This window comes from Molossus molossus, unplaced genomic scaffold (genome assembly GCF_014108415.1).
Source record: "Molossus molossus isolate mMolMol1 unplaced genomic scaffold, mMolMol1.p scaffold_m16_p_22, whole genome shotgun sequence".
Taxonomy (NCBI): Eukaryota; Metazoa; Chordata; class Mammalia; order Chiroptera; family Molossidae; genus Molossus; species Molossus molossus.
This window is the reverse complement of record NW_023425358.1, coordinates 22,981,497-23,007,348: the sequence shown is the minus strand read 5'-3', so window position 1 is coordinate 23,007,348 and position 25,852 is coordinate 22,981,497. Positions and strand designations below refer to the sequence as shown.

At 39.3% G+C, this 25,852-nt stretch overlaps 1 protein-coding gene across 3 annotated transcripts in view; it reads right to left on the bottom strand.

Annotated features, from left to right (window-relative positions):
- Positions 1–24,538, bottom strand: part of PITPNB (phosphatidylinositol transfer protein beta) — a 65,370-nt gene extending 40,832 nt beyond the window's left edge. For 2 of the 3 annotated variants that reach the window (XM_036276454.1, XM_036276453.1), the window contains exons 1-7: positions 24,453–24,538; positions 18,825–18,855; positions 15,886–16,031; positions 4,155–4,246; positions 3,235–3,242; positions 2,437–2,511; positions 263–346 (exon numbers count right to left, since the gene is read on the bottom strand). In XM_036276454.1, coding sequence (XP_036132347.1) covers positions 263–346; positions 2,437–2,511; positions 3,235–3,242; positions 4,155–4,246; positions 15,886–16,031; positions 18,825–18,855; positions 24,453–24,472 — 456 coding nt within the window. In that variant the 5' untranslated portion in view covers positions 24,473–24,538. The remainder of the gene's footprint in view (positions 1–262; positions 347–2,436; positions 2,512–3,234; positions 3,243–4,154; positions 4,247–15,885; positions 16,032–18,824; positions 18,856–24,452) is intronic. The other variant, XM_036276456.1, reaches the window with a different exon arrangement.
- Positions 24,539–25,852: the final 1,314 nt, after the last annotated feature.

Below are 25,852 nucleotides of genomic sequence, written 5' to 3'. Positions count from 1 at the left end.
TTTGTAAAATACTGTCCCACCCCATGAAAACAAACCTCTATATATTTCAGGTACATTCTTAAAGAGATCACTTGTGCAAAAGTGAAATCCACACAAAAAACAGATCACCTCTCCTACTCTATGATCTTTTTGCTGCACAGTCTGGACCCAAGCTCTAGGCTCATTTCAGTGTAAAATGTAGGCAATACAAGAATACAATAAAATATTCTTAGATGTAAGAGGCAACAGGTTAAAATGTCATTTAGTAGTACACCGTACTTACTGCTGGTTCAACTTGACTTCGATCTGCAATATCTATGTGGACAATTTCAACAGTTTTCCATGTGTTTGGATCTAAACCATGTACCTATAAATGACAAAGAGATATGAGACAAAACAAACTAGACTATTCTTGTTAGGCAAAACTATCACACTCACATATATAATCTTTATCTTGAGTTTCTCAGAGTACATTATGAGGAATAAAAAAATCCTAATTGCTATTTAATTAAATTAGCCATCCCAATCTTGTGATATCTAAACATCTTTCATTAGCCCTTGAAACCTCAAATAATAAAGGGATGGGTGAGGTGAGGATGCTGCCAAGTTAAAAGAAATCTGTCACATTACTTTCTGGTAGTCCTTAGAGATGATTTATTTAACAAAATGTACCAGACCCATGTTTAACCAAAACAATACATGACGAAGACCTTGTAACCTCCAAATTCTAGATAAACACAAAGTGACATTATAATAAGATTTCAAAAAGCTGCATTGTATAATCTAAAACCACTCCTGAATTTCATTATCCTAAAGCTATTCAGTTTAAGTATGATGTTAACTCCTCTATACTTCATGTTGTTCAATCATTTATTTCTGAAACTCTATCTGTGTACCAATTAAGAATTGTTTAAAAACTGCCAAAGATAGCCCTGGCTGGTTTGGATCAGCAGTTAGAGCTTCAGCCCACGGACCAAAGAGTCGAGGGTTTGATCCCTGTCAAGGGCACATACCTCAGTTGAGGTTTGATCCCTGGCCCTGGAGCCCTGTGGGAGGGCAACTAATAGATGTGGTGTCTCTCTCACATCAATGTTTCTCTCTCCCTCCCTCCCTCTCACTCTGTCTGAAAATAAGTGGAAAAACATCCTCAGGTGAGGATTTAAAAATAAATAAAAACGGCCAAAGATATACCCATTTGAAAGCTGAAAAAAGATTAAATCATACACAGGTGAAAAATATCAAATCACCTCATTTAGACTCTACATTTTAGAGTTACTATGAAAAAACATGAAATGTGATCACCTGGAAGAAAAACTCAAGTCAAAATATCACAAAATTATAATCCTAAAGTTCTATTAACTGGAACCAATAACATAAAAGCAAAGTTTAAACGGATTCTACCAAAATTACCATTACTCTCCTACACAACAATGTATCCTAAGGTTGGAACAGTAGTTTTCAAACATACACCATAAAAGAGATTGCTGGGCCCCATCCCCAGAGATTTTAACTAAGTAGGTAAGAGATGGAACCTGAGAATTTTTATTTCTAACAAGTTCCTAGATGCTGCAACTGGTTCAAGGATCATACTTTTGAGAACTACTGGTCAGTGTAGCTCAGTGGTTGAGCATCGACCCATGCACCAAGAGGTTGCCAGTTTGATTCCCAGTCAGGGCACATGCCCAGATTGTGGGCCAAATCCCCAGTGGGGGGCATGCAGGAGGCAGCTGGTCAATGTTCTCTCTTTATTGATATTTCTATCTCTCTCTCCCTCTCCCTTCCTTTCTCTCTAAAATCAATACAGGAAAAAGAGAGAGAGAGAGAGAGAGAGAACCACTGGTCCAAGGGCATCAACCTATACCAGATGCCTCCCAAGTTCCCTGACAAATCTTACCAAAAGTTAATGATTACATTGAGTCTTAACTAATTTTCTTGAAATTTATTTTAGAGATAAATGTAAAAATCAGGAACTCAGCAGCATTTTTATAAATTATCCAAAGTATCTTCTCCCTCCTTTTGGCCATTTCTCTGGCCTCAACACAAATCCCAGCAAGGTGGAATGGAGGTAAAAATTAAAGCAATCATTTTTGCAATGGAGAACAGCTCTGGCAAATTGTACACAGAGATGAAAAGATAAAAAAATATATATAAAATTTAATGGCTAAATTTGGTTTTTGAGATTATCTGTGAATTTTGTTTTTCTGTGCTCTCCATCCAGAGAAAATTATTGATAAAAACAGCAACCTCACCAAAGTCCACTCATACGCCAAGGGAAGAGGAATGATCAGGAAAGACCATTTGTTTCTGGTTGCTCACACGCCTCACTGCAACCTGACACACCCTGGGGTGACCAGGTCCTAGTCTAATACAGGTGGCATCACTTTGGTGATGACAAAATAAATTAAGTATTCTCATTTCCAGGGGCTTCTTCACTGAAAATCCAGAGGTAAAACTTACATTTTCTAATGTTCCCAAGTCTGGTTTGTGCCATGTTTCAATTTTAATGAAGAAATCATCTTTCATATATTCATTCTGCAGAAAACACAACAGTAAAATGATAGTGATCTTTCACCAGTTTGGGGAGCCTTCCCCAGCATCAGCATCCATACCTTTGACTCTACAAGCCTGACCCTTAAGTGACAAAGAATCATTAGCTACCTATTTTTATAGACTTGTCAGGCAAACCAAAATGCTACATGCTTTTAAATAATTTAAACAACCCTACTTGTCATGCAGCATACAGGGCTAATATTAAAGAAGCTGTGAGGCTGCCCTGACTGGTTTGGCTCAGCGCTCAGAGTTGGCCCTCGAACTGAAGGGTCTTGGATTCACTTCCTGATTAAGGGCACGTACCTGGGTTACAGGTTCGAGCCTCAGCCCTGGTTGGGGTTGTGAGGAAGGCAACCAATCAATGTGTCTCTCTCACACCAACGCCCCACCCTTTCTACTCTATCTAAAAAATCAATGGAAAAATATCCTCAGGTGAAGATTAATTTTGAAAAAAAGAAGCAGCTGTGAGGTTTGGTGAGCAAATCTGGCATTCAAAGGAAGTAGCAAAAGCAAAATAAAGTTGACAGGCAGTTTTTGAGACAAGGCTGGAGAGAGTCCATTAAACCTGGGAACATGTGGCAGAGCGTAGGCTACTGGAAGAAGCAAGAGGAGCCATGCAGTGGTGGGCAGTGTTAATAAAAAAGCAAGGAATTAAAGCAAAGTCCAAAGATAAAGGGTCTGTGACACAAAAACAGTTTTACTCACCGTTACAACTGAGGCATAATGGACAGGTAGGCAATAAAAGGGAAAAAATTTCAGAATATTAATCGGAGTCAAAACAATCTGTTACAATATTTAATGTCACAAGATTAAACTACCAAAAAATAGAACTTTTAGTAGTTTATATCTGCAAAGCATAGTTTTCTACACAAATCACACTGTACAACACTTTAGATTATAGAGTCAGTAATCTAATTTTAAAACAATGGTAAAAAGAATGTCACAAAAGCAAAAACATCATTTACAATACTAATTTAACAAAAAACAAAAAACTGTCTCAGAAGGCTGCCATATCCCTCTTCTATTATGTGGCAATATAAGTAAAATACTGTTAAAACTATACCAGAAGCCCTGGACAGTTTGGCTCAGCAGTTGGAGCGTCGGCCTGTGGACCGGAGAGTCCTGGGTTCAGTTCCCACTAGGGGCACGTACCAAAAAAAACAAAAAAACAAAAAACTATACCAGAAGGCACTTCTGAGTGTGGGTGACCCTTCTTTAAGGTTTCTGGACAAGCATGCCTCGGAGATATTGCGGGTTCAGTTCTACACCACCACAACAAAGCGACCCATAATCTTTTTGCTGGTGGAGGGTCTTGCCTTTACTTTGTAAAAAACACAACATATATGCAGTGCAATAAAGCGAAGTGCAAAAAAACAAGGTTTGTTTCTGTTCCTTTCCTTTGCTCACCCCTGGGGCCTGTGAAGTAAGCAAGGACCTCAAGGTGCTATCATCTGGGAATGAACCCATGCCCCTCACAAAGCTCTGGGGGGAGGAACCTAATGTACCCTCTCCTCTACCATAGTTAGTACAGTGACTACCCAAGAACCCACAAAAGGCCTTGATAGGTGTCACCCTTCTCAAAGGTGTCCTCATTGGGAGGAATGGCTGCTGGGAACCAGGCTTACTTGTTCTACAGTAGGGATATGCGTTCCAGGCTTTCTCATGAAATACCAACGAGCCTTCAGGAGCAATCATCCTCACAAATGCAGGAACTTTGCTGTAAGGAGAGAAATATCAGATATATTTTCATCACGTCTTTGTTGGCATCTTTCACACTGCTCCAAAGACTACTATACTCAAAGGTGATTATGTTCTAAGCTTTACAAACTAAACAGTTTTATCCTCATTCCCAAAGTTAACAAGTGGAAAATGAATGTAAAAACAACAAAATAATTATGAATATATATAACCACATACAGCATTTTTAAAAGAATAAAAGCAATTATTTCTTATGCGCTTCTAATCTACCTCCCTAATATGAAATCTAAGAGTTAACTGAAGCCATTCAACCTGCACATAATACAACACAGAAATTCTCTCCTGTAGTTAAGACCACGCTACAATGTTTTTAAACGCAAAAAAAAAAAAAAGGAGCCCCAGAATAAAAGAGTATCCCTAAGTAAGTCTTTTCACACATTTTAGAGACTAAACCTTTAATTAAAAAAATCACAAAAATGAGGTAGTAAAACATATTCATGCCCGGCTGGCATGTCTCAGTGGATTAAGCATCATCCTATGGACTGAGAGGTCCCAGGCATATTTGCTTGGTCCCCTCAGACTGCGGGCTCAACTTCCACTAGGGGGCACGCAGGAGGCAGCAGATCAATGATCTCTCATTGATGTTTTCATCTCTCTCTCAAAACAAACAAACAAACAAACAAAACATATCCAAGTGTAGGTTTGAAAGATGAATGTTACTTGCTGCCTCAAGTATGGTCCAAGAAAGGTTAAATATATAATTACTATATGATGAAGTTGTGCATATTCCTAAGATAATCAGGAAAGATCCCAACAGATAAAACAGGCAAAGGATATCCAAACACATTACAAATAGAAAACACAACAGGTTAATCAACAAATAAAAACATCAGTCTTACCAGTCTTCAAAAAATGCAAACAAAATCGCCATTTTTAATGATCATTTATTTCATCATGTAAGAGCATTTTAGATGCACACAGGCTTTCCACACAGACTGAATGCAAAACATCACCAGTTGGAAGATGTGTGGTCCTGGGCATTTTACTTGGCTGTCTGAACTTCATTTGTTGAATGGAGTTCATATTACCTACTCTGCAGGGTCATTGAGAGGATTCAGTCAGATAATATCTTGCAATGTGTTTCGCACATTGAGCAGTACAATGAGTGCTCAATAATGGTAGTTACTGCTTTTTAATTATAAGCTGACATGGAGCTGGATACTTTCTCAAGCCTTTCTTCACTTAAATCGCCTAATAACTCTGTGAGGTAAACAGTCATATAACCAGCATTTAAGTGGCTAAATAACTGTATGTCAAAACTATATCCCCCACTACAAGCCCTATTACATATTTTCTGTATCAGAGCTGCTTCTCTGAGAACTTTTAAGCACAACTTAGTTTCCTAAACTAAATGTGAGACCCAGAATGGACTTTAGCCACCCCCTAAGAAGATTGAGCAGCTGACCAGAGATGAGATGTCAGGAACCCCACACCAGTGAGAGTTGTAAGGTTACAGAAGAGGTAGCATGAACAGCCCTTTTGTTGTCTCTTCAGAACAAAAAAGCAGGTACGATGATTTGGAGCTTCCACTACTGTGGCAAATGAAATCACCGGAAAAGAAAAGCTGAAGTACTACTATTACATATGGCAGTACAAGTTCCATTCCAAAGGCATAAAGAGATTTACCTGCGCCTTTACATTCTGAAAAGATAACAATGAAGGAGGGCTAATTCTTTGAGCACTTACTCTTTTCAAATCTTGGGCAGATTCATGCAAAGGGGTAAAACTTCAGAAAAATGAAGCCAGGATAACTGAAAATAATATCACATTAAAAGTCAAACAATATCTAGCAGTTCAAATTATTTATTTTATCCAAAAATTCCTTTACATGTGGGAGAGGTCTAATCACAGTATAATGTAATATACATGGGTAATTTAAAAATAGAGTCTGACAAACAGATCTATCAATTGTTTATTTGGTCAACTTAGAAAAAGGCAGGGGGGAAAAAAGCTGTGTATTAGCTCAGAATCATATTTTAACACTATCCTATTTATTTATATCTTGGGTACTCAATATTCTGAAAACCTTAATATTCATCAAAAGTTCTAAAATTTGCTGGCCCGCCCTGGCTGGTTTTGCTCAGCGGTTAGAGCGTAGGCCTGCGGTCCTGAGAGACCCGGGTTCGGTTCCCGCTAAGGGCGCGTACTTCGGTTGCAGTTTGTCCCCAGCCCTGGTTAGTCGTGCGGTGGCAGCCACTCGATGTGTCCCTTCACGTCGATGTTTCTCTCTCTCTCTCTCTCTGTTCCTCTCTCTCCCTCCCACTTTACCTGAACAAAAAATGGAAAAATGTCCTCGGGTGAGGATAAAAAAAAATAATAATAAATAAAATTCGCTGGCCCAAACCAAAGGAAATTGGTAGTCAGTCATTAACAGCCCCCAACAGAGCCAAATCTACAAGAAAGCTTTAATATTTCATCATTTTACCCCCAAGCTGCCTATTATCTTATTACTAGGATGCTTTTGCCACGATATGAGTTCTAACAATTCATTTTATGTTTTGAGTTAGTTAGGCACAACCAAACCTTTGAGCCAGTTTTGTTTCAATTTTACTGGTTTTTTACATTTAACACAAAAACATTAACAACTACATCTCTTCCTCAATGAATCTAAGTAATTGATAAATATATAACTAAGAGCATAGCATATACATTGTTTTTCTACCTCAGTATCACTTAGGAAGTCACTTAAGTAAAATGAAGAAAATTCTGTTTTGGAAGCTTAGAGAGTCTCAGAAAAGGGACATATATTAACTGAATGAACAAAATGGAGTTACGCCTTCAAAAACAAATTAGGAAGGACATTCTTCCTCTTGTTCATCCTAAACTATTCATGAAATGTTCTCTCATGATAAACCAATACTGGTGAAAGTGCCTTCCTCAATGTAAACACACCTAGATTTCAGCTATTGAAAATCAGCCATAGCATAATGCCCAGGAGCACAAAGGTTCTTTGCCAATACATAGCCTCCCCCGACCTGAAGGTTGTTTTAGAATATTTAACTTCAGCCCTGCTGGTTTGGCCCATAGACCAGAGTCTAGGGTTTGATTCCAGATCAAGGGCACGTGCCTTGGTTGCAGGTTCGATCCTCAGCCCTGGTTGAGCAGAGAATTACCTCTCCTAAAATGCAGTGAAGTTAAAAAACAAGGCACTGGGCAGTGAGTACATGGGGCAAGGCCTCCCTGAGAAAGTGGCATTACAATGGTGAGGAGGGCCAACCACATGAAGACATGGGTTGAGAGTCCTAAAAGACCTGGCGTGCTTGGGCCTCTTGGAGGCCTCCAGCATGGCTAGACTGTAGTGAACAAGGAACAGAAGGACACAAGCTGAGGATGGTGAAGTGGGCAGGGGACAGAGAGATCACAGGGGCCCACCTTATAGGCCACAGGATTTGCATTTTATTCTTTGTATGATAGGAAGCTACTGAAGGGAAACGAAAATAAATAAATACATACATACATACATACATACATCATAAATGGGAATGACAAAACTTGATTTAAGTTTTAATATCATTCTGGCTTTGTGTGGAAAATTAATGGGGGTGGGCAAGAATTGACAGTGGCAAAAATTAACTTGAAAAGGATTAAAAATGTAAATGCAGAGCTAAAACTATCAAACTCTTAGAAGAAACATAGATGTAAATCTTTGTGACCATGGATTGGGCAATGAAGATATGACACCAAAAGCATAAAAGCATAAATAACAAAAGAAAAAACAGAAAAATTGGACTTCATCAAAACTATAAACTTTTTAAGCTTCAAAGAACATTATCAAGTGAAATAACTCACAGAATGAGCAAATAATTTTGCAAATCATGTATCTGATAGGAAACTAGTGTTCAGAATATACAAAGAACTCTCACAACAACAAAAAGACAAGCCAATTAAAAATGGATAAAAGAGTTGAACAGACATTTCTCCAAATATCTATAAATGATCAATACGCACATGAAAAGATCCTTAACATCATTAATCAACAGTGAAATGCAAAGCAAAACCACAATAAGATACCACCTCACACTCATTAGGATGGCTACTATTAAAACAAAAACAAAAATAAACGAAAGCCAAAGACCTGAAAATAACAAGTATTGGTGGGAATGTAAAATGGTGCAGTCAACTTTCGAAAACAATCTGGTGGTTCTTCAAAAAGTGAGGAGGTAGCATGTGATCTGACGATTGTGAGTGGAGGTAGGGGTGTGTGTGTGTGTATACATATATGTACGTATATGTGCGCATATGTATATATATAAAACCAAGAGAAATGAAAACATACACACAGAAATATGTACAAAAGCCCAGCTGGTGTGGCTCAATGGTTGAGTGTCGACCATGCACCAGGAGCTCACCAGTTCAATTCCCAGTCAGGTACATGCCCAGGTTGTGGGCCCAGTCCCCAGTGGGGGGCATGCAGGAGGTGGCCTGTCAATATTCTCTCATCAATGTTTCTATTTCTCTCTCCCTCTCCTTTCCTCTCTCTCTCTAAAATCAATTAAAAAAGAAAAGGTTGCAGTTTGTCCCCGGCCCCAGATGGTGTCCTGTGGGTGGCAACCATTCGATATTTCTATGTCTCTTCCTCCCTCTCTCATTCCCACTCTGTCTGAGGATAATTGCAAAAAAAAAAAAAAGAACTTTGTACAAAAATGTTCAGCTCTGGCAGGTGTAGCTCAGTTGGTTGAGTGTCATCCCAGGCACTGAAAGGTCACTGGTTCAATTCCCAATTCCCAGTCAGGGCACTTGCCCAGGTTGTTGGTTCAGTCCCTGGCTGGGGTGGGTGGGTGCAGGAGGCAACAGATCAATGTTTCTCACATTGATTTTTCTCTCTCTCCCTCTCCCTTCCCCTCTTTCTAAAATCAACTAAAAACATAATGGCATGATTTATCATAGTCATAAGAATGGATGGCAAGAGATCAATCTGTAGGCAACTGGAGAAGTTCAAGAGAGATAATGGTACCTTGCTATAATGTGGTAGCTATGAAGATGGAAGAAAGAAGAAAGAAATGGAGAGATAGGGGGGAGGGGGACTATAAATAATTTAAAATTCCCTGACTTGTGAGAAAGAAATAAAATAACCAGATACAATTGGTTAACTTCTGGGAAATGTTAAAGTTTTTTAAAAATTATAAAAAATGAAAAGAGAAAAATGTATTTTTCACATGACAAAAAGGAGAAGAGCAATGAGAAATGAAATTACAGCTGAACCCTGAACAACATGGGCGCCAACGCCCCACATCTTGTGCAGTCAAAATTTCGTGTATAAATTTTGACCCCTCCACCACAAGACTTTAACTACAGCTATCCCTAGTATCTGTGAGATTGATTAAAAAAAATCTGTGATGCTCAAGTCCCTCATAAAAAAATGCCTTAGAACAATGAATATCATCAGTCCTCCGAATCCTTGGATTCTGATCCTCAAGTCAAAAGTACTGTTTTCCATCTGTGGTTGGCTGACTCCACAGATTCTAAAACCAGGGATACAGCCCTGGCCGGTTTGGCTCAGCAGTTAGAGCGTTGGCCTGCGGTCCAGAGAGACCCGGGTTCGGTTCCCGCTAAGGGCGTGTACCTCGGTTGCAGTTTGTCCCCGGCCCTGGTCGGTCGTGCAGGTGGCAGCCACTCGATGTGTTCCTTTCACGTCGATGTTTCTCTCTCTCTCTCTCTGTTCCTCTCTCTCCCTCCCATGCTATCTGAACAAAAAAAAAATGGAAAAATGTCCTAGGGTGAGGATAAAAATAAATAAATAAATAAATCCAGGGATACAGAGGAACAACTACATATTTACTGAAAAAACAAAAAAACAAACCAAAACCCACATATAAGTTAACTCATGCAGTACAAACTCATGTTAAGGGTCACTATGCACCATAAAGAGGAAACGTGTTTCAGTAATATTTCGAATATTCTTCTAGAATAGGATCACTCTTAATTTAGAAAACTTTTAATTATGCAAAATTAAGACAGAAATACATATATACAAAGAAAAAATGTGTTGATGGCTAATTCTCAACTCAAGAACAAATTACTATATTAGGCTACTTATTAATTTCTTATCCTTATTAAAAAACTCTGGCGGCCAGTGTGGCTCAGTTGTTGAATGTCAATCCATGCACCAAGAGGTCACCGGTTCAATTCCCAGTCAGAGCACATGCCCAGGTTGTGGGCCCAATTCCCAGTGGGGGGCATGCAGGAGATGGCCAATCAATGTTCTCTCTCATCGATGTTTTTCTCTCTCTCTCTCTCTCTCCTTTCCTCTCTAACATCAATAAAGAAAAAAAAATTTTCAGGACTATCTCTGAATGTAAAATCATTTATAATTAATTTTTGCATGCTCAGGTGATTTACACTTCTCCTTTTTAAATGTGAACGCTACTTTCCGGCAGATGACTCATTTTTCTTATAAGAATGAGCTCTTAACTTGAACCATGTAAACTTATAAAACAATTTTCAATAAAACCTCTGCTGTTTTAACCTTTGGAGGAACGAGGCCATTCTAGAGTGGGCAAAGCTTTAGAAATGCTCCATCTTCCAGGACTTACTGAAGATGAAGGCATAATGCTGATGAGAAATAAAAAAGAACAAATCTAATTTTCCCCAAGAAGGGAAAGAGCAAACAACAAAAGGTCTGGTCAGCGTGTTCCTACGAGGTCTCAGGAGAACTTCAAGTTTTTCTCTGAAATACCATCTCAAAAGTTGCAACACATTTCCTTGCCTTGCTTCCAAATTTTTTACCCAATAAACTCTGTCCTCCCTCCCCACCGTCACCATTAAGTGCTTAACTTAAGGGAATATACTCATACTTTTATGGTAAGTGGGGCACAAGACATGGAAATACATGACTAGGAAGCAAAATGAGTAGAGTGACAAAAAGTGATGGAGTTTAGGGAGAATATAAGTAGTTAAGAAATGCCTCTGCACAGGACAGATTCAAACTGTGCTCAGAAAGCTGGGCAGGTTATAAGGAACCCAGTATCACTAGAAAATAGTCTAAGGGGCTGAACTCTGGAAGACAATAAAGAGACTAAGCTTACTTAGAGCCAACAGATTTTATTTTAGACAACTATTACAACTGAGGATGTGGATAATCTTGAGTCCTGTTGTTAAGTTTAATTTTATTTTAGAAAAAGACTTGAGACTTTAAAGACATAAAAAATGGGATATGGTGAAATCATGGTTTTGGAAGAATTTCTTTGTAAACTCCTTTGCAGTTCATTTCAGGAAATGGAAATATTCTAACTCTCCCAAGGGCTCAGCAGTAGAGCAAAGTGATTAAGAGGGCAAGTTCTGGAGTCGCAATGCCTACCTGGGTTCATGGTCAAACTCTACCACCAAAAGCAGTAACACAGAGGCCACTAAACCTTTCTAGACCTTAGTTTCCTCACTAGAAAAGGATACTATGGGGAATGATTGAGCTCCCACCTAGAGCACCTACAGTAATCAGCACACCATTAAGAATATACCAAGTAGTAGATCCTATGCTTAGAATTACCATGGGCTAATGAAAGTAATCAAAAGATATGAAAAAAATCCCATAAGAAAATTATCTGAGAGCGAAGGAAACCTGACATTTTAAATGTCCCTTTAGATGGTCACTAAATTTGGTGCTTTTTAATACCTTGCCAAGATTATTCCTCAATCTTCTGGTTGAGATGAAGTATGTCCATCCTACCAACAAGTGTTTTTGCTGAAATAGGAAGGCATACTAGCAAGGGAATCCACAGACCTTGATTATAGTGGGTAAAGTAGACCTCAGCACTTCCAGTATCTCAAATGTAAAATAAGATATTGGTGGCCTTAACCAACTACCTTGGCTATGCAAGTCTGCCAAGTCTGCAATTCTACTGACGCTATACAATGACAATACACAGAGGACTATAGGTTACCCAATAGTATAAATATTGGAAGACAGACATATATTACTGGGCATATATTTAATTACCTTCGGGAGAGAGCTCTGAAACTCTCTAGGAACTATGGGTATGTCTTCAGCATGCTGAACTTATGCCCTTGCAGAATACTGAAGTCTGTCTGAGAGCTGCACTACCAGCCCTGTAATCATGATTTTAGTCTTTCATATAGCACAGTGAAGGTCTCAGGACTTACTACTAAATGATTCTTTGCCCTTCCATAACACAGTTATTCTGTGGTTATCTGCCTTCTGTATGACACTGATGACTTTGAATTTGAGTGTGGATATCTGAATGCCCTTGCCGCATGATTATTCCCTCCCCCCTAGAATACAGGGACAGTTGGCCCCTGTTTTGTCTTTATTAATGAACAAGTTTTTGGTGGTTTTTCATTACTCTCAGAGTGGCTATTAAATGCCATACCTGCTCCCTTCTTTCCTTTCCTGTCTCACGCCTCTCCATGCTTCCATCCACAGGTGCCATCATTATGTAACAAGGCCAGTCTTCTAAGGGCATTAAATGGCCCTCACCATCCAATCAAATCCTCCCCTCCCTTCTATTGGGGCACCTGTGTTATCAGAGTGAGTGCTTGCCGTCAGGCACTTGGGGCTGCCTACTTGTGACCAAAAATGCACAGGATTAGAAATCAGTAAATGTAGCCCTAGCCAGTTTGGCTCAGCAGTTACAACGTCAGCCCACGGACCAGAGAGTCCTGGGTTCAGTTCCCGCTAAGGGCACGTACCTCAGTTGCAGTTTGTCTCCAGCCCCGGTTGGGATCGTAAGGATGGCAACCACTCGATGTCTCTCTCTCACATCAATGTTTCTCTCTTCCTCCCTCTCTCACTCCTGCTCTATCCGAAGATACATGCAAAAATGTCCTCAGGTGAAGATAAAAAAAAAAATCAGTAAATGCAGGTCTCAGTCACCATTCTAACACTTATTAGCTGTGTGACTTTAAATAAACATGCACCTTAGTGTCTTGTGTACAATGTGTACATTGACTATTTCTCAGAACTGTAATGAGGTATAAAAGGGTGAAACAAAAGGGTACTATGGAATGATCTCAGCTCCTTCTAGGAATGAAGCTGTTCCAGAAGGCTGAGTGCACTGGAGGCTAGGCTCCAGGAGTCAAGATTTCCCTTTATCTAATTAACTAAAAGCCTGAGAGAAATTCTCATCTTCAAATAAGCTCTCCAGAACAATAATCTCTCTTGCACTAGTTTTATTTATACAACCCTCTTCAACTTAAGAGGTTCATTATTTGTGGCTGGAGTGTCACCTAATTCAAATGCTTCAAAAATAAGCTTTATCACCTTTTTCCTCTCATTAAACAAAAATACAAAGGAATAAAGAATGTTTTAAAAAATATGTAACATATTATGTATTTATATTTATGCATATATTTAGCAACTAGTCTTTTTACATGTAAAAATATATGAAACATTTCCCCAATATTCCAACTCTGAGTTTTCAAATGAAGGATATTTTTAATCTATTTCAAGTTTATTCACATAAGGATACCATAGACCAAAAGAAAATTTTACTTATCAAACCTTTAGGTTTATTTTAGAACACCAGAACTGAATGTTTACAATAAAGGATGTTTTATGTATTGGTAAAATTCAATTGAAGAGTAAATATAAAATGTTAGTAAAAGAAATCTGAGTATACATAAGTAAATTCAATATTATAAATATTATATAGATTATATAATCTAGAATGTCAAATTTTTCTCTTGGCACATTTTAAATTTAGGGTGTAAACAAATTAATAGAAACCATGAATAAGACAGTCTCTATGGATAATTGATTTATCAGCGTTTTTGCCTTCATTCAAACCTGCATCAGAAACAAAGAAATGCTGTGTTGTAAGAGAAAGTAACAATAAAATGTAAGGTTCTATTAAGTGATATAACCTACTTAATAGGTGTGTCCCTATAAACCAAGCAGTAGCCTTGAACTGAAAAAACATAAAAAATACTGATCACCACAGCTCATCTACAACTTTAAGGAGCTCAACAAAACATGGGTATTACTCATTTCAATACAAAGATAATACAGGCAAGAGTAAAGCAAAGACTACCTCCTACCTTTAATAAACTAAGAAGACTATTGACAAAATAGACTCTTGAAAACCATTACTATCCCTGAATAAATATTGATATAAATTTTCTATTATAAAATATTTATGCCAAAGATAGAGATTAGACAGCCAAACTCAGGAGAATGTAAAAAAGAATTTCCACAAACCAGAGACAAAAACAATGATCAAAGGATTAGAACGGTGAAGTCACAAAAGAAATTCTAGTCACAAAAGAAATTCTATTTGTCAGTATGAAACACATTCAACCTCACTAAGAAATGTTAATTTAAATAAGAGATTATTTTCTGCATATCAAATCAGCAATATTTAAAAAGATTAAAAAATATAGAGATACGAACACTATCAATCCCTTGGAGGACAATCTGGCAATAATAACAAAATTTAAAATGAGCATGTCCTTTCTGCAATCCTACTTTTATAAATTTCTTCTAGAGAAATAGTAGCCTAAGGCATAAAGACATGCACAACCATGTTCAAAGAAGTGTTATTTGTAGCAGACAAAAACTGGAAAACATCAAAAAAAAAAAAAACCCCAAAAACACAAGTCATCATTTAGAGAATAAAGTAAACTATGCTGTGTCTATACCAAGAAATTTTACTCAGTTATAAAAAGAATGAAATAGACATTAAACAATAATGTAGAAGGATGTTTATGATATATAATTGCATGAAAAATAAAGCAAACTACAGAACCGTTATGTATAGTATGATCCCATTTGCTGTAGAATACAAAAAAAATTATACAACTGATATATCCTGTTTTAAATACTGAATACGCACAGAAAATGATCTAGAAGGATAAGCTCTAAATTGTTCTAGTGTTTCTTCAGAATTACAGATATGTGATTGCAAGAGGTGGGGACTAGGTTTTTATTTTATCTTCTGTTGTTTGAATTTTTTTATAAGCCGATATATTACTTCTACAATTTAAAAATAATCAGCCCTGGCCAGTTTGGCTCAGCAGTTAGAGCATCAACCTGCAGTCCAGAGAGACCTGGGTTCGGTTCCCGCTAAGGACACGTATCTCGGTTGCAGTTTGTCCCCGGCCCTGGTTGGGTCGTGTGGGTTGCAACCACTCAATGTGTCTCTCTCACGTCGATGTTTCTCTCTCTCTCTCTCCCTCCTACTCTATCTGAACAAAAAATGAAAAAATGTCCTCGGGTGAGGATAGATAAATAAATAAATAAATAAATAAATAACCAATCGCCCAGCCAGTGTGGCTAGTGGACTGAGCGTCGTCCCATGGACTGAGAGGTCCCAGTTTGATTCCTGGTCAGGGCACATGCCAGGGTTGCGGGTTCAGTCTCCAGTGGGGGGCATGCAGGAGGCAGTCAGTTGATATTTTTCTCTCACACTGATGTTTCTATCTCTCTCTCCCTTCCTCTCTCTCTAGAAAATAAAAACATAAAAATAAAATAGAAATAAAAATAACCAACAAAGGGGGGAGAGAGTTCTCTCAAAAATTTAAATGTCACATATTGTCACACTTAAAATTTAAAATGTACCTCTGCACACCTAAGGTAGTTACAAGTGAGTTGAGTAGTTGAAGTCTAAAAATTTAAAATAATGACTAAGTATCAAATGTGAGGCTTACCTCTTTAGGTGATAAATTTTGTGTGTATACTGTCCCTTTTCTCCATCCTTTTCGTAAGGTTCATTCTTTAAGACTTCAATTCCTTCTCCACCACCAGTCTCATTCTTACTAGCTTCTGCAACAGAGTAAAGCTGCCCAACCTGATACTGAAATTTCAAAGAGTACAGAATTTAAGTAAATCAGTAGTAACTGTGGAAATCCTATGCTAAAATCTTACTACAGATGATATAGAAAAGCAAGTCCAAACAATTCAGCACATATGTTCTACAAGAAAACATGACTCAAATTAGAAATGAATATTTAGAAACACAAACACCAGACCAACAGACACTCATACAGCTTCAAGAAACTCTATAATATTTTACAAGATTTCCATTATTCAAAAACAAACAAAAACCCTGCTAGTTACAAACCCTCTGGTGCTTTAACATATACTTTAATATCCACTTATCAAGAAAACATCTTGACACTTATAGTTCAAGTTTTTGAATAATAAATATATATTTATATTTTCCAAAGTATTTTCACATCTATTATAACTCATTAATCTTACAAAATTCAGACAAAGTTATGGCAGGTATATAATTATCACTTTGCCAATTAAGACAGCTGAGCAACCAGAATACCATTCTCAATAAAAAAGGGGAAGGATATAAAGTATAATAATAGAAGCCTGGAGATACAAGGAACCATTACAGTCCAAATTTCATAAGACCTCTGGGGTCCTTTTCCCCATGATTTAGATAAGACATACTCAATTTGGCCTTCATCTGTCTAAACAGAAATCATACTGGGTATCTAGGATCAGAAATGTGAATGGTGAAGCTCTGCAGTAAACAAACTGTAAAAGTATTATAAATACACAAGTATTACCATAAAAGGCAAGAAACTGCTGACAGTGGTTGCTATTTCATTTTAAAGTGAACCAGAATTCAGTGGTCTGCTCCAATACCTGTGAATGGGCAGTATGCCAATCTGGAGTCACTAATCATTCCAATAAATGATAAAAAGCAAAGGTCTTGTGTTCTAATTTGTTCCTAGTGACTTAACTAACTATGGCACTATCTTCAATATCTTAAAACCTGGCTAAATTTCTTCCTTCCGATGAAGACAGTCTGAAAACGTCTTTCTTTTTTGTAAGCATATTTTCAAAGAAAAGCTACCTCTAAAAACTAATAATTCAAAACCAACATAGTATTTGAGGGACAAAAAATAGGGGTACTATAAGCTCTGTAAATATCTGTATCTAAAAAGCCCATAGTAATATGATGCTATCTCTAAGGTTAATTATTATCTCTCCCTTCTCTCCACCCCAGGAAGCTGGAAACAAGCACACTTTTGAAAATGAATCAAACATAAGTTTTAGCAGGGGTTTTAGACTGCAGAGGGTTCTTTTGGTTTTCATGATACAACAACAGTCTTAGTCCAGTAATGCTACAGTTAATCCTTAAGTCCTTCAAAATGTACTTTTCATACTTTAAAAATAAGATTAAAATTAAGTAAAAAAGTAAATATGATCATGGTCAGGAACAGAGTAACAAAAATTTATAAAGAAACAACAGTATCCAAAAAACATTCTAAATGGATTAATGTTGTGTGGCATGCTACTAGGTTTTCACTGTCATTTTAAAGACTTACTTAAATAAAGGCAGGAGGCATGTTTATTAAGTCTGAGTACAAAAAAGAGCTGAGATTATTTTCTAGAAAAGTACCAAGACTCAGAAAGATTTCAACAAGTTAATCAAACTATCCAAAACCAAACCAAAAGAAAAAAATTAACAAAACAAATGTCAATTTCCACATGCAAGTTCAATCAATTATACAAGTAAAGAATAAGGATGCCTGGCTTGTCTCGAGTGTTTTAATACAGTGAAACCTCAGGCATTATATTTACAGCTGTGTTCAAGCCTACATTAAACAGTGCCAGTTAGCTATTCATTTTCAGTTCCAGCATTTTTTTTTTTCTTTCTGTCTTCTGTCAGTTGTCACTTCTAAGGTTATCAGTTTGTTCTGTCCCACTTCCAATTCACTGCTTCTAATTTACCGTCGGATCTAAGAAAACCAGATAACTGAGTAAGGACAAATTGTGTGCAAGTTACAGATGGATCTAGAGGGTACTGTGTGTTTTACTACACATATTTTGATTTCTGAGTCTTTTCTGCTTTTATTATCCTAATTCTTGGCTAAACTACAGATAAATAAAACTACAGAATCTGTAACTTCTGAACAGGTGATGTATTTCTGTATGATGTGCAGATCAAGAGAGACAATAATCTTTCACAGTTATGTGCTAGTCAGAACATGTCTGGAATACCATTTTCAGTTGAAAGCAAAACTACAACCATGCAGTAGTGAGACCAGCTGGTGAGGAAGTCTAGAGGTCATGTCATATCAGGCCAAATGAACATGCTGGAAATGTTTAACCTTGTAACCTCGAGAAGATGGAACAATAGAGATTGGGGGAGGAGAGAGAACTGCCATAAGAAAACCTGAAGGGTTACCATATGCAAGACAGAACAGGCCCATTTCCTATTGCTCAAGTGGAAGGAACATAAACAGTCAAGTATTACAGGAAAGCAGATTCTGGTTTAAAATAAAGACAAATGTTTTAAATCCAACAGTAAAGTAGGCTGCTTCTTTAAGCAGCAAGTTACTTAACCTTAAAGTGCTTAAGTTGATGCTAGAATCTCCTTTCTCTGGGATATTATAGACAAAATTTCTGCACTAAACATTCTTTAGACCCATCCAAAACAAAGCAATGTAACAGAAATTTACAATGATCTGTAACTACCTGTGTAACAACCTGTAACATACCTTAATCTGCTTCGCCACATAAACTAAAATGTAAAAGTAAATAAACACAACAAAAATACAACTTTAGATTAACATATCAAAATGAACTATATCAATAAAATAATGCAGAAGCAAGCATGACTTACCTCTTGAACAGAACAGGGCAAAACCACACGGCTAAAAAGACAAAAGGAAAAGAATATATGTTACACATGAAATAGTTAGCTTTAAAATACATTTTATGCTTAAAAAACCTTTTACTGTAAATCCAATGCTATCATTTAGTGTCTTTGCAATGCCTATAGCTCTAAATAAGTGTTTTTGAACTAGAGAAATAAAACTACCATTCCAGATTCTCAACCCTCACTGCATTTAGCATCCAAACTGTACCAGGACCCCCCAAAAGCAGTTGCAGAGATTCTTGTGAGGAATAAAAAACAAGACAAAACTCATCACTGAAAACTGCAGGGTACAGAATGTATTATTTGTACACTGTCTGGTCAGGCTGTCCTCATGAAATTTTTAATATGGTTTCATTCTCCATCTATATACTATGTATTTTCTGGCACTTCCCACATAACAGATGTCTTGAATTTCATGAATGAATGTTTCTCAAAACTGATCCCTACTACTCAATTATTTCTCAATTTTATTAAGCAAAAAATAAGTAAACAGTCCTTTAGACTTAATATCTTGAGCCTCATAAATATTAACAATCCCTTCCAGGGCAGATTCAATATAAGGTTAATATCTGTTTAATCTTGCCCAACAGAGTTCGTTATTGTACATACAAAAGGACCAATATGGAGGCTACCACTCCTGAAGATGAATTCCAAACCAAAAAACAAAAAAAAAATACCATAGTGAATTATGTTGTATCAGAATATTGCATACCTTTACATAGTTCTACCATAAACCCTGAAAACCATCCTGAATATCAACTGCCTCATAATAGCTGATGTCCAAAAGAGCAACTTTTTGGCCTGGTCCTTCTCAGACTTTCCCTTCAAACCATTAAGCCAGCACAGCAGTGATTTAAACTCTTATTTTAACTCTTTCCATTATAAGGACAGAGAAAAAAATCTCATGGCTCTCAGCTCAATTTTCATTTCATAGAAAATTCCTGATAGTTTTCCTCATTCCAACTTCTTTTTAGCTGTACTTTCTACCTACTTCTTTCTCCCTATTCTCCTCAAACATCTATGCTTAAAAACTGACATCACCTTAATTTTCAACATGTATACAACATGTCTCTTGTAATTCCTTCCTCTTTGACTGCTGGGGATCATTCATCATTCTCTGCCTTTCAGATAATGGTCATCTAAAGACAGTGAACATTCTCAAAGTCACAATGGTTACTAATTTCTATTCTCATTAAGAATTCACTTGTTATATAAAGTCCTTCCCTACATCCTCATTTTAGCTATTTCCTCAGGGTACACACTAACTTTCTCTCACTGCCTCAGAAAATTAACAGGGGTAGGAGGGCAGTGGTCAGGGGAAAGACTAGATTATAGGTTGGGAGCATATTTTGAAAGATATAGAAAGATACAAAGATATAGGTCAGGAGAATATTATCAGAGCCTGCAATATAATAATAAGAAATCTATTAAATGTATTAGGCAACAAGGAATCCTGGAAGGTTGTTCAAAAAGGTGAGACATAACTACAGCTAACCTGAAGAAGTCATCGGTAGGTGGTTAAAATGTTGAGAAGCAGGAGTGTGGGGAAGAGCCATCTTTTGGGAGGCTGGGCAAGGCCTTACAAAGACCTGAATCAAGATGATGGACTGCAGGGGAAATGGAAGGAAGGAATACAAAGGAAAGAGTTAAAGACTTCCCTTAAGTTTTACAAAACCAAACAATCTCTGCTGAGTAATTTTAGTAACTACTCACTGGCAGGAAGATCCATATTTTTATATCACAACACTTCTAGGAAAACTTATTTCACAAAATGAAAGTGACTAATTTAAGATATTCTGAATGAATGATGAGTCAGGTAACTTCTTCAAGATTTACTTAAGAAAAAGTAAAACAGAGAAGGTACAGATAGGTCTTGATTTTCTATTACTAGTCTAAAAGCAGTATAGTGCCCCGCCCCGCTTTGAAAGTTCACTAGTTCACTTTTAGGAAAGACCTACATTAGAACCTATTTTTGCTAACTGAAAGAAATAGAGGATTTTTGCTACCATGAATAAAGAAGAAAAGTGTTCAGAGTTTGTTTTGCAGGGCTGTCATGGAGGCAGCACATAATCCTGGGCAGCAGGAGTGGCCCCACCAAGCTCCTTCCCAGGGAACTAACTACACTCCGGATTTCAGCATCAAGCTGCCACAGCTTTGAACTGTGTTTGAGCATCTGTGCTTTACCTCGATTTATTTTCTGATCTGTTAGCAAGACATGTCCTAAGGTATCAGAAAAGCCCGAGAGATCGTAAAGATATCACATTTAACATAAAACTGGATGCAATTAAGCATATTTGATATGATTTTGTAGGTTTGGGGGGAATCTGGGAATGCTCAAAAATTTTTCATATACAGCTGAGCCTTGAACAACATGGGTCTGAACTGCAAAGGTCCACTTAAATGCAGATATTTTCCAATAAACACCTCTACTGTTTCAATCCGTGGTTGGAAGCCTGAAGATGCAGAGGACCCACTGTATGCATTGATCTACACCATTTTATATAGGGGACCTAGCATCAGTGGATTCTGATATCTATGGGGATCTGTGGGTACCAAGGAACTAAGTTTTTGGGGAGTCCAAAGTTATACACAGATTTTTAACTGAGAGGGGGTGAGGGGATTGGTGTCCCTAACCCTGTGCATTATTCCAAGAGTCAACTGTATTAATTAATGGTAAATGCTGCTTTGTTTTACGACATTTCAGCTAACAAAAGGTTTCACAGAAATGCTCTACTATTGGATGGTGGGGGAAACCTAAACAGACATACCTCATTTTACTGTGCTTCCCAGATATGGTTTTGGTTTCTTTACAAATTGAAAGTTTGTGGAAATCCTGTGTTGAGTAAGTCTATTGGTACCATTTTTCCAATAGGCTGAGATGATGGTTAGCATTTTTTAGCAATAAAATATTTTTAAATTAAAGTATGTACATTTTTTAGACATAATGCCATTACACTCTTACCAACTACAGTACAGTATAAACATAACTTTTATATGCACTGGGAAACCAAAAAAAATTCATCTGATTAGCTTCACTATGATGAAACCTTCAATATCTCTGAGGTATGCCTGTATTTGAAAATTTTCAAACTTCTCTAAAAATTTTCATTTAAGTAATTTTCCAAATGAAACTAGCAACTAGTTCTTGAAAACCAGGACTTTATGCTAATGGCAACTTCATCTATTGCTTAAGTAACAACTTGAAGGGAACTTTCCACCATGAAAAGTTATTTCTAACCTTTTAACTCATGTTAAAAATAGATGGCATTTTTAAAGACAACAAACATTTGCCAAAGTATTTTACAGTTTACCAACATCTTCACATAGGAATGATCTATTCATTGTTCCTGACCAAAAACAATTTTAGAAAGTTGACTTGCAAATAGAATCATTTTTTTCATTCAATAATACTGAGTACTTACAGTGTGCTAGACTAGAATGCTATGTTGACTATACTGGCAATATTAAAAAAAAAAAAAAAAAGACAGTCTCTACCTTTAAAAAGTTTACAAGGAAATAAATTCTAGGGGAGAGAAACATGAGGAGTGAATATCAAGATAAGTAATTTATAACTAGGAAATATACTTTGGGCAGACTTTGACATGTTACCTCGGTGCATTCAAAATTTTATAATAAAAGTAATGGTTCACAAAAAAAGCATAGTGTGAAACTTCCCAATGGGAATTTCTTTCCATAAGTTAGCTTGATATTCTTCACATAACTGTCAATGAAGCCTACTGAACACTTAATTCACATTTTAGAAGAGAGGAAATACCTCTAATAAAAGAAAAATGACTAGACATGTGATCTAAAATCAGTTCTGCAACTCACTTGCTATGTGACTTGAGCCAAGTCAATTTCCTTCTATTTGATTTCCTCAGTTTGTCTTAATATCTGCCACCTACCTACATTACAAAGATATCAGAGTAATAAATGAGACAACACTTACATGATACACTGTATAAACAACTTGAAAGAAAATTTTTATATAAATTCAAAGTTCAATAGTATAAATAAACTTTAACTGAAATGTGTCTTTTCTCAGGATCCCTGGCACTGACTAAAGTTATACTTTTTTCATTCATTCGTTCAACAAATACTTATTGAGCATTTACTACATGCCAGGCACTATTCTAAGAGCTGGGGATATGGGAATGAGCAAGATAAATTCAGGGAGCCTACATATAATAAGAGCATACACATAGTAAAATAGAAAACATAATAAGTGTGATGCATGATAAATGGTGATAACTGCTGTGGGAGAACAATAAAGCAGGGAAAACAGATACCAAAAGGCGGGGGTTATGATTAGGTCTTCAGAGAGGGATTCCCTAAGAAAGTGATACAGTATTTAAGAAAACACCTGAAGGAAAGAGGTGAACGTGAGATGCAGGAGGAGCACTTCAGACAGAGGGAATAGCAAACAGAAAGGCACTGAACAAGCTTTTTTCCCTGGAGTCATGGAGGAACAGCAAGAAAGCATGTGAGCTTGTAATGGGCAAGGGAAGCGTAGTAAATAAAATCAGCGCTGAAAAGGAAATAGCATAAGACCTCCTAAGTGGCTCTGGCTTTTTATTCTCGATGAGATAGGAAATCTTTTGAGGGTTTTAAGCAGAGAATCGACAGGAGTCGCTTCCTTTTTAAAGAAAGTTTGAGAACTAACACTAAAATAAAAATAAGGTGCGTGGAGATGGCTAAATTACAACAAAACTTTCAGTGAAGAACTTAAAATGAAAGGAGCATGTGAAAAACCGAAGAACGGGCCATACTCGAAATCCCCCGTTGCTCAAAGAATGATGACGAAACGAACCAGCTGTGACAGCTGAACAATCACTGCCAACCAGATTTCCTGCGATACTTGCGGGTGGGGAACGTCTCTAACTTTTCAACAAAATGGTCTAATGCACCTGGAAACCCTTCTAGTTGACAGGCCACGTGTTCACGCCTCATTTCCACGCGATGAAGTAGGTGGAGCCTCAAGGGTCACCCCACCCGAAGGATGTGGAAACTGAGTCTGAGAACAGAAAGACGGCTCTGCTGTCCAGTCAACCGAGCTGCCCAGTGGAGCGCAGGTTTTCCGGGCTCCCCGGGCTCCTGCGTGAACTTCGGGGCGCCCAGGTCCCACCTCGAGTTCAGACACCAGTGCTGCCCTCACCCGGCAAGCCCATTTCCCGCCGGTTACAGGACGGCTCCACCCCGGACGACAAATCACAGTCAAACCCACCCCGTCTCTCCCACCCTCGGTCCCACCAGCGGGCCTGGGGTTGGGGGTGGGTGAGAAGGCGAGTCCCGGCGGAAACTCCCGGCCGCGCCTTCCCGAGCCACGCGCTCCGAACGGGGCACAGCCGCCTGCCTCTACCCCGGGGAAGAGGGTAGCACTGTTCCCACGGTGATGCACAGAGAAGGAAGCTGGGGAAGCGCCGTGGAGGGGCCTCGAGTGGGCCGGGGGCGCTGGCCGGGGGGAGGGGGCGCGCGAAGGGAGAGGCCGACCCGAGCCTCGCTCCTTCTCGGGAGTGTTCCATCACTTCCCAATCAGTGAGCCTCACACCACGGCGGTCCTGGAGCCTCGCTCCCGCCCACGGACCCACTCACAATTCCTTTATCAGCACCATCTTCCCGGAATCCCCACACAGCTGCTGCCGCTACCACCGCCGCTACCGCCGCTCAGGGCGCCTGCGCGGCACCGCCTCCTTGCCCACTGAGTCACCGCGGCGCCTGCGCGTCCACACCCTTCCGCCGAGAGCCGTCGCGTCAAAGCGGGAGAGGGGCTAGCTCCGCCCCAGTTCCGCGCCCCACCCTGGGCACCCTGGGCCTTCACTGGGGCTGCGCGGCCGGCGGGAGGGCGTGCGGCTTCTATTGCGGCTGCGCACACTCCGCGCGCGGCTGCTCGTCGCTTCCCAAAGGCTCCTCCCTCCAGTCCAGTGCCCCCGGGGAATCTGTGCAACCTCTGCTTTCTGGGGAGTGTACTAGTCGCTCCCTGAAATCGTCTTCGGCGACGAGTACTCCACTCTCACTGCTTTGGAGAGGAGTCCGCCTTTCGGGCCGACACTTCGCTTTCGAACTGCACACTAAGGAGGATTCGGGCTCGGGAGGCTGACGCCGCGGGGTTCTGCTCCCTAGTGGCGCCGTCAGATTCCGCGGGAAGAGTTGCTCCTGGCTGTGGGCTCGCGTGCGCGTCCTCGAAGCCTCGTGAGCGCGGCCGCCTGACCATCACTCACCTGCTGGGCCGACAGCGGTGGCCACACGCGCTGCCCGCTCCCCGGCGCCCAGGTTCACCCCCGCCTGCCCTGGGAGCCAGAGCCCCACAGCCCAGACCTCCAGCCCAAGCCGCCCTGGGGGAAGGGCCCTTAGACCTGGGAAGGGCCCTGGCCGGTTAGGCTCAGCGGTTGGAGCGTCGGCCTGCGGACTAGAGAGACCCGGGTTCGGTTCCCGCTAGGGGCACCACCAAAAAAAAAAAAGAGCCAGGAAAGGGTCCTGTTCTGGGAAGACGTCAGTGCAGTCCAGTGAATGGCACCCTACTCCCACCCACACCAGGCTGCTGGACCTTAGAATGAGCTGTAGCCCAGGGGTCACTCCCTTGCACTAGGCCAGGACCGTGCTAGGCACTGGGGACGCATCTGGAACAGAACAGACCAGTTTCTGGCCTCACGTAGAAACAAGAGAATTTGGCATAGTGCTAAGTGCTATTCTATGAGTAAAATAGAAAAATAGCCCTGGCCGGTTTGGCTCAGTGGTTAGAGCGTCGGCCTGCGGTCCAGGGGGACCCAGGTTCGGTTCCGCTAAGGATGCGTACCTCAGTTGCAGTTTGTCCCCGGCCCTGGTCGGTCGTGCGGGTGGTAGCCACTCGGTGTGTCCCTTTCACGCCAATGTTTCTCTCTCTCTTCCTCTCTCTCCCTCCCACTCTGTCTGAACAAAAAATGGAAAAATGTCCTCAGGTGAGGATAAAATAAATAAATAAAATAATAGAGTAACGGGGTGGGGATGGGGGGAGA